This window comes from Montipora foliosa, chromosome 4 (assembly GCF_036669935.1).
Source record: "Montipora foliosa isolate CH-2021 chromosome 4, ASM3666993v2, whole genome shotgun sequence".
NCBI lineage: Eukaryota > Metazoa > Cnidaria > Anthozoa > Scleractinia > Acroporidae > Montipora > Montipora foliosa.
The window spans coordinates 48,860,722-48,870,721 of record NC_090872.1 but is presented as its reverse complement, the minus strand read 5'-3'; the positions used below and the strand labels follow the sequence as shown (position 1 = coordinate 48,870,721).

The 10,000-nt window shown below is 39.1% G+C and overlaps 1 protein-coding gene across 1 annotated transcript; it reads right to left on the bottom strand.

The window, feature by feature from the left end:
• Positions 1 to 1,767: 1,767 nt before the first annotated feature.
• On the bottom strand, positions 1,768 to 2,403 carry LOC138001519 (octopamine receptor beta-2R-like). Its single transcript, XM_068848131.1, has one exon. It carries the CDS (start codon positions 2,401 to 2,403, stop codon positions 1,768 to 1,770), a length of 636 nt encoding a protein of 211 aa, XP_068704232.1.
• Positions 2,404 to 10,000: the final 7,597 nt, after the last annotated feature.

Here is a 10,000-nt window from a genome sequence, read left to right as displayed (position 1 = left end):
GCAAGCTACCTAAGGAACTGTAGGCTAACTGCAGTGCAAACTAGGCTAGCCAGTGTGTAATTTAGGCTAACCGTAATAGCTTGCATGACTCCTATGACTTGGAGCCATGTGAACCAAGCAAGCAAGAAATCCCTTATAATTATCCCATGCATTACAAGGGCAAACCGCAGGCTACCTAAGCTAACTGTAGGCCAACCGGTGTGACGTTTAGGCTAACCAGAGTGTTATTTAGGCCAATCAATGTGTTATTTTAATAGGCTAACCAGAGTGGCTCGCTGTCTTGCAGATTATCCGGAATGGTTGCAGTTTTGCTGGGATTTTGTAAAACCCCCCAGGAATGATGAAATAGCTTTGCAACATTTTTTTTTTCTTGCTTAAAGCTGTGCAAGAATTTTTTTTTCTATTCCATTTGTGTCAAAGGGAACAAAGGACTATACTATGCACTTACCGGTATTCGAATTCGCACCCTCCAGATCTATAGTCCTGTCTTCACCACTACACTACAACGACGAACATTCTTTTAATTTTTTTACCTTCTATGATTGGTCAATTAGTATCTATGTATAACGTTAAGAGTTCGAATGTTTTCGAGGACAGGTAGCTTGCAAACTAAACTGAACGCAGGGTTGTCGAAACAACAACAAGAAGATTTATTCCAAAGTGAACGTAGTTTCCACGAAGTACTGCTTTTGTCACACTTGACTAAACACGGCTAACACCAACTCTCTTCGCTTGTGAAAAACTAGTTAAAAAACATCGCTCAGACTCGCTTGCTTATATACTTTCCCAATGAAATCTAGAACTTTCTAAAACAGTGAACAATCCAATTATATAAAGATTACAAAACACACCGATTTAGAAACGGTTACTCACAAACCTAAAAATAAACAAACTATACGAGCTCTCGCGAAGAAAGTAACGCTAGTCACGCAATGCTATTTTTCGTAACATATAACAACCAAAACTAATCCTAACCTGAGTTTCTTTAATCCATTCGAGTACGTATTCAACCTCAAACTCTTAGCTTCCAGCCATTTGCCCTCATGGCTATGTGTTTCTCTTAAGTCTTGCCAGGCGTCTAAAGTTTGATGACGTAGAACGCGCTCTCAGCTATGCTGGTCGATTTCTCGCGCGAATGTTTTTGTTCGCGTCATGAAGCTCTCCAAACCATGTGATACAGTGACACAAATATATACGTACATCAACTTTATTTATATCGAAATTCATTGAGGCTTAGAAAGTTAGTATTTTATCGCAAACGTGACTAGCCAGCCAACAAACAATTCCTTACAAACTTTAATATATTTGAATGGATCAATCTTAGCATGCATGCATTTCCACAGATCTTCCTTTACATTAACAGTTACTTGAATAAAGTGTTTCCAATTAAAAACAAAGAGAGGTCGGACGAAAGTATTTAAAACGCTCAGTTTTTTTATACTTGGTAAGTGAAAACTCCCGACTTTCAAGTCATATGGAGGAAAAACCTAAGCTGGCTCCGAACGAGATCTAAAACGCAATAATAAAAACAGAGCTCTTTTGAACTGTGGCATTTTTAATGCACATAACAGAGAGTTTGCGTAAAAAAAAGATGTATAAGGAGTAATGGAGCCTTGAGTAATAAATTATTGTTCCAAATCTCTCACCTAAATTTAAAACAAAAAGAAACCAGACAATTGTAAATGGCATCACTAGCATTAACGATACAATTGTTACAATGAACAATGTCCTGGTTAGTTTTCTTTCTCCTCTGATTGCATCATGAAGCTAAGGAAGCGTTCCACAGTAAAATTTAGTAGCGATGGACGTGTAAGAAACAACGATAATCAAAAGGCAACAAAATTGCAACGAGAAGTATGCTCCCACTTTAAACAAATTAATGATATCTGAGTGGCCCAGGAAAAATGGTAAAAAAGTGATAGCTGTAGACAGAGCAGCTGTCAACCAAACATCCCCAACAGCTGCTCCAAACATCTTCTTTTTGATGAGGTGATGCTTGAATGGAGGAAGCGTTGCGTGCATCCGCTCCAAAGAAATAGCGGCAAGGTTTGTTACAGAGGCTAGTGGAAAGAAATACGTCAAACTTGAAAAAACTCTGATGATCTCAAAGCTCCTGAACAGGTTAATCTTCCAACGGTTACAATCGCTGCCCAATACCAAACTCTCAACGATCAAGTTGTATGTAACAAACATGTCTGCAACCGCCAGGCTGATCACCAGGTACATGCTACGCTTGCGAAGGATTCGCTCTTTCAGGTAAATAATGATTGTAAGGGCATTCATGGTTACTATAGCAACAGCTTCGACGTTAAGAGCTGTCAGCCAGTCAATGCACTTGGATGAAGAAAAGAGCTCCAAATTTGGAGTATCTGTTCTGTTTTGGTTATGAGAATCATTGGCCATCTACGTGAAGAAAGAAAACGACGATTAGAACATTAGGATAGTTTGTGATTGGCTAAGAGAAATGCGGTTTTTAGGTAACGCAATACAAAAAAGAGGAAAGAGGTAATTCGGTAAAAAAATCGAAGGTAACAAACCAAGCATTCTGATTGGCCAATAATCCCAGATAGCCAATCAAATATGAGTCCTCTGCACAATAATCATAACTTTTCTTTTAATTTTCTTCCTGTATATTATTAATAAGTAGCCACAGTTGTTTTTTCGTACAGTTTGAAAAAAATAAACATTGATACATTTAAGACCTCTGGACTCGTGCAGTTTAGTTGGTTTTTAAAAACGTTACAAATTTTTCAGACCCGTAATAATTAAAATAATAATGCAATTGTTTCGGTTTCCTCTTCAGGTGCTTGATCGAAAAAAGTGTTTTTTATAAAAGGTGACATGGAGCCAAAAGAATGCGGTTGTTCTGATTAAATAACTAAATTTAGATGCAAAATAAGAAAGAGTATATATTTAGATATTTAAAATACTGCCTGATAGGCTGGAAGTTTTACTATTTTTCCTTTATATTTCACTTCGACAAATGTGCGTTCAATTCTTGGAGGCAATTTAATTAATTCGTCTCGAATTCCAATTTTTTGCCTCCGAGTTTCCTGAAATTGGCAAACGTTTAAGTTAACTTATATTGTGGTACTAGGGTCGAACAACACGAAAATTGCTACAACTCCGAAATACAAGGTCCTTCTACGACCTTAATCAAGAACAGCCCCTGGTGCACACACACATACACACATATACACATGGAATATATCACGCTCTCCTTGACAAGTACAAAATACTATTTCTTCAATGCCCATTGTTCTTTCCCTCTCACCCCCTCATTCCAAAAAGCTGCCAGTACCCTGCGCCCCAAAAATACTGTCGTATGGTCGAAATAGCCAAGATAGTCAACTCGGAAAAAGCCAGAAGTTGACATTCTTTTACTGAATTCTGAAGGATAGAGTATGCGGCAATGGCCTTCTTCCCTTTAGGGTCTTCATGGTGGAATCTGCAACCAGCAGGTCTTCGCTTCTGATTTGCGCACCGCTTTGGTGTTCTTAAGGCATTCCACCATTGCGCACGTGTTTCTTCATTGCGAAGAATGAGGAAGGCCTGACGTCATTTGTTTGCTTTCATAATTGGACTTAACGAGGGACAAATTAAGGCTGAATCTTTGGATTGTGAAAATGATACTCTGACTTATATTCTGTCGCATCAGATGAGGTTCTTCCGAGTTTTTTGTAGTTTGGCGTTTGTGAGATATGGTAGCTGACCGTAAGGGAGATACGCCCAGAAATACACGCAATGGCAAGAATAACCTATATAACAAAACATTTGCTAAGTATGTACAAAAATAACTAATGAAGCAAACGACAGCAGCAAGAATAACAATTCTTCAAGGCAGAGAAGGAAAGGGGGCACCACAAATATAGCAAAAATAACGAATAAAGCAAGTGATAGTAGCAGCAAGAATAAGAATTCTTCAAAGCAGACAAGGAAAGGGGGCCCCACAAATGTAATGAAATTAACGAAAATAACAAATCTAGCGACGATATCAAATAAAGCAAGCGCAAGACACAAAAATAGCAATTGTTTAAGACCGAGAAGGGAAGGGGGCCCCCACAAATCTAGCAAAAATAACGAAAATAACAAATATAGCGAAAATATCAAATCAAGCAGGGGACAGACACAATTTTTTAACATTGGTTATTAGCTATAGCAAGCAACGGGATTGGTGACTGACACAGATGTCCTTTACGGAAGCTAATGAAATTCGTGACTCTTACCTGAACAGGGTTCCTCGCGATATCGGAATTGTTTTCACGAACAATTCGCTAGGGTCTGTGACCCGTAGCCCTTGCGGGTAAGTTTATTTGAGGTTAGCCTATTAAATAAGTTGTTCAATTCAGCATTGACAATTAATTCCAATTTACGACGGACTTAACAAGCGAACAAAAATTACGATAAAAACCTAGCTAGAACAAACTTGGAACAAAACTGAGTAACAATAGTCCAGAAAATTACAAGATACCCATATATATGGTATTATGCAAATTAAAACTAGCAAGTGTAAAGAAGGAAAACTAATGAACAAAACTTTTGGCCGCTCCTAGTTGTACGCCTCGTAACTTGCTCGCGGGTAATGAATTGTGACGTCAAATAGTTGCGGGAGTGTCCGAAAATGCATTTAAAAGCCATGATAGCTTGGCGGTAGTATAGTTGGTACTTAACGGGTAACCAAGACGAACTTTTTAAGTGGGGAGTTACATGATCACACTTTCTCGCGCCACTGACGATTCGACATGCGAAGTTCTGCACAGCCTGCAATTTCCGAATATTTTTCTCTGTGGTATTTGCCCAACCGTTCGAGCAGTAGTACAACTTACTGAAAACTAACGCGTTTATCGCGGTTAACAACGACGTTCTGTCAAGACAGTTTGACACGGCAAATTTGCACGAGGCGTGCGATATATTCCGATACTGTGGTCTTAATGATCGTCAAATGTCAAGTTCGAATCCAAAATCACGCGGAGATCTTTGGCTGATTGTACACGGGAGATATCCTTTCCCAACAAGGACAAACGAAACTCATGGAGCTTCGAAGTCATCTGTCGGCTCCCGAAAACGACTAATTTCGGCTGGATTAAGTAATAGCCGATTTCTGAAGCAACAGTTGCGCACCCCGGGGAGGTCTTCGTTCATCTCCTCAACAATCCGTTGGGTGTCTTGTGAATGAAATGAAACAAACAATTTTGTATCGTCTACATAGCATTCAGTAGAGCAATTCCGTGGAGCTTCTGGTAGATTATTAACGTATGTACTAAATAATAAGGGGCCCAGGATGCTACCCTGAGGTACTCCATATTCAATTGGTATTGGATCGGAAACAGTGGAGTGAATTCGTACAAATTGATATCTATTTGTGAGATAGCTGTTAAACCATTGTAGCACGCTTGTTGAGGCGCCAACGTCTTGTAGTTTTCTTAACAGAAGTTGGTGGTCAACACCATCGAACGCTTTGCTCATATCTAAGAGAACACAGGCAGTTAATTTCTTATTATCTATTTCTTTAAGAAAAGCGTCAGTCGTGTGAAGTGATGATGTTTTAGTAGAGTGCCATTTTTTGCTTCCGTTTTATTTTGTCGTTAGCCTCTTCTTTGTTGTCACATAGGTGACAAACTGATTATAAGCGACTCTCTCACAGACCTTTGACAGCGCAGGTAGTAGCGAGATTGGTCTCTTATTTTTAGGAAGTTCGTGATTGCCTTGTTTGGGAATAGGTGTGATTTCGGCTGTTTTCCAGATCCCTGGGAATGTTGAAGATGAAAGAGAAGCATTGATGATTGATGTAACAAAAAGGAGTATAATCAGCAGGCAGCCTTTAACGACTCGAGTTGGCACTTTATCAATCCCAGGAGCCTCTTATTAGAAGGCATTGCATTTATAATGTCCTCGACTTGTTTACATTCAACAGAATGAAATGTAAATTGCTCAGATGTTGGAAAACTTCTACGAGTAAAAAAAGATGCTGTTATTCAAGTCGAAGTTATTCTCTTCAGCCAAAGATTCTATTTTGGAATTGGTTGATTTTCCAACTGACGCAAAAAAATTATTGAAAGTATCCGCCACGATCTTGAACAACGTGAACAAGGTTAAATAATCGCGAAATTGACTTACGATAGCACTAAAGGCTGGTTTTCACTAGCGACTGAGACAAAGTCGGAGTCGTAATGAGAAACGCAGAGCGATACAATCTAGTGAAAATCAAGTCGGAGTCGGAAGCAGAATACCGATTCCACTTCTGACTCCGTCGCTTACGATTCAGCGAAAACTGCATCGTCGGAGTCGGAAGCAGAAGCTGAAGAATAAACCAATCTCAATGCTCCATTCCAAGCATTGTTACTGGATGGTTCTTCCGCTTCTGCTTCCGACACCGACAATCTAGTTTTCACAGAATCATAAGCGACGGAATCATAAGCGGAGTCGGAAGAAAATGGGAACGTTCTGATTCTTCCGTCGAGCTTATGACTCCACTTACGACTCCGACTCTAACAGTTATTCCGTCGCTGGTGGAAACCAGCCTTAAGTCATATTCTTTACGTGACGTTTTCCTTGAGGTTGTCGTTGCCCTTGCTTAAGTGTAGCCTCCGCTCTTTCCGTGACGTTTTTCCTTCCTATCTCCACTTCTTTGCGATGACCTTCTAAATAGGGAGCTTTAAGGCCCGGTCAACATTTTCTTCAACATCCGTTCGATTTTGTTGAACAGCGACGTTGAAACGTTTGCCCCCCACCCCACCCCCCTTTCAACCGTGTTGCAACATGTTGAATTGAATTTGAATCGAAGATGAAACCATTTGCCCACCCCAGCAGTCAACATCGTTCAACATCGTTCAACAAAATCGAACGGATGTTGTATCAAATAATGAAGCCGTTTTCCCGGGCCTTAAGGTGATTCCCTAGAAATAGAACTTGTGGTAGATTTCCGATGAAACTTCGCGCTCTGTTGTATCATGTCAAGGAGATGATAAAAACGTAATAAAAAAAAAGGAGGGGCACCGTGCTCGTTTCCATGGTACGAGGCTGACAAATATTGCTATTTTAGCCACTTTGACAATTGCAGTGCATCCCCGATGTTGGACAAATTGAGCTCGTTTTTATAAATGCAATCCATGATATAAAGCGAAGTTTGGTGTCATTCTATGGTAAATTCACTTACGTACCTGAAAAAATGTGCTTGAATGGCTTTGGGATTACCTATCAGTCCAAAATAGATTTAACTTGAGCGTGGGCCGTTCGACTCGTAATGGATCCTTCTGTGCAATTTTATGAAATTGCCAAAAAACTGGCCATGGATTTTTGCTGATTTTTTTAACACTCCACGAAGACACCATTCTCAACAAAAAAGGCAGTCTGTGTAGTAAACGTTCCTGTTCGAAAGGAGAGAACCCAAACGATTTTGTGCAAACTGGCCGTGCCAAAGTTGGGGGAAGACACTGAGGGAACGCTTGCAAGAAGACCCCCTATTTTTGAAAAACGCCCACCGTTTCTTGACATGCGCTGATTGGCCATGGCGTCTTAACAACAAATTAGCCAATAACAGATAACCTTGTTAACACATGTTGACTTCCGTCAAAACAAACCGAGGCACCGAGGAGACACTGAGCGATCATTACAGAATTTGTCAGTGTGATTTTAAAGTTGAATTTGTAACGGCAGCTTCTCAGCCTGGTAAGAATGGTTATGTTTCTTCTGAGAATTTGTTTAAACCATCAAAAATAAAGCCAATTTTCAGAACGTGTAACGTGTTTAGGAACATAACTCGTACAGAGTTCGATGGATAGTAAGGTTGCTAAATGCTAAACTCCGCCGAAGCAGATCATGAAACCATTCAAGACGTTTTAGTTGTGATTTTTAACTAGCGGCGATTTCAGTGCGACTTGCTGGCTATTTCTTGGTGCAATCTCCTGGACCCGGTTGTTCGAAAGCCGATTACCGTAATCCAGGATTAGTGTGAACTTTTGTTTCATGTTTTCAACTTGTTGGTGAAAGTTTCTTCTGCTTATTTTCGTTTTTCAAGATTGACTTCTTCTAATGTAAACTTTTGCCGAATATCAGCGTTGAACAGCATTTAGGAGTAGAGAAATAAACTCCTTGGTTAATTGTTAATCTGAGATTAGCGTTAATCGGCTTTTGAACAACCGGGCCCTGGAAATTACAGTAAACCTCCTCGCTATTTTGATAATCTACAGTACGTTTTTGGTCAAATCATCACGAAATCGTAGATGAAATAGCAAGTAAAAATACTCCAAAAAAATCGCATGACTGTGCAAAGGAGCCGCTTTCTTCTCACAATAAAAGAAGATTTAACAGGGGTGCTGCGTAATTGTCTTCATCTTGTCTCAGTTCATGATGCAGGGCTGAAGCTTACATTGGGCAAGGTAAGCAGAGGATTTGACGACTACAATGCAGTTTATTTCCTTGATCCTGAAACAGATATGGATTTTGATCATTCCCAGGCATTTTATTAATTCATCCTGCGTAAATATAAACTATCTATTTCAAGCGAACGAAAAGCTTACTTCAGTCCAGTCCAAACTTTGCGTCGACAATAAGCACTGCCAAAGTTTTGTAAAATCACGAATCTTTTGCGTTTAGTGAATTATGGAATCGCTTTTCCATAGTGGCTTCAGCTGACGCGTTCCTTGATGGATATTGTCCAGCAAGCAGTCCAGTCTTTCATTTCAATAACAGGCTGTCATTCTCATAGAATTTACCTCAACCACTTACTTGATCGCGTATGACGCTTTGTACTGGAAATCATGATGATACTCGAAAAGCCTGTTCTTCGTTTTCTTTCATTTCGAACTCCGCAAATCATGACAAACATCTGAAAAATTAAGATGGCTCAAAACAGTCTCAACTCTTCGAAGTAACGCTCTTATTGGCAGGATCAGCGCTACAACGCTGTATCATGTATTAGCAATATTGTGGCACCAAATGAAATTCGGATTATTGTTGAACAAGATGCAGTCATTTTTGTGACATAACACGTCACCTCGGCAACGGAGAAGCCCTGTAAAAACACCCTTTATTTCGTCTTTAGTTGCTTATATCTAAAAAATGAACTCGGTGACCCCCATGCTTAATTTCCGAAAAGTAATCAGAAGGCTAAGATGAAACTTTCTGCAGTTAAAAAAATTGGTGGATTCAGAGCCAGCTTAAAAAAATCACAGAATTAAGGTGGCTCTGAATCTGCCCAAAAGAATTTTTTTAAACTTTGCAGACAGTATCATCTTGCCCTTCTGATTACTTTTCAGAAATAAAAAGATGAGGGTTACCGAGTTAGTTTTTGAGATATAAGCAACTAAAGACAAAATAAAGGGTGTTTTTCCAGGGCTTCCCCATTGCCACGGTGACATATTACGTCACAATAATGACTGCATCTTGTTCAGCAATAATCCGTGTGTTTCGGAAAAATATAAATATTAGCTCTAGTTCTTCATTATACAGTTAATTTAAAGGTTTGCCAATTAAAGGAAACTCGGAGCCAAAAAATTGGAATTCGAGACGAATTAATTAAATTTTCTCTAAGAATTGAACGCAAATTTGTCGAACTGAAAAATAAAAGAAAAACAGTAAAACTTCCAGCCTCTCAGGCAGTATTCTAAATATCTAAAAATATACTCTTGTAATTTTGTATCTAATTTCAATTATATAATAGAAACAACCGCATTCTTTTGGCTCGAAGTCACCTTGGATAAATTTTAGGAAAAACCCTTTGCTCGATGAAGCACCTGAAGAGGAAACCGAAACATCATAATAATAATAATAATAATAATAATTATTATTATTATTATTATTATTATTATTAGTAGTAGTAGTAGTAGTAGTAGTAGTAGTAGTAGTAGTAGTAGTAGTAGTAGTAGTAGTAGTATATATTACTGACGACATAAGAAGCGACAAGCACAATTATTGATACACTTTCGTTTTGACATGAGGTTAGGCAAACGTTTAAGACAGGTGTGGGTTAAACACAAAAACATTCTCCTTGCAGCTGGAG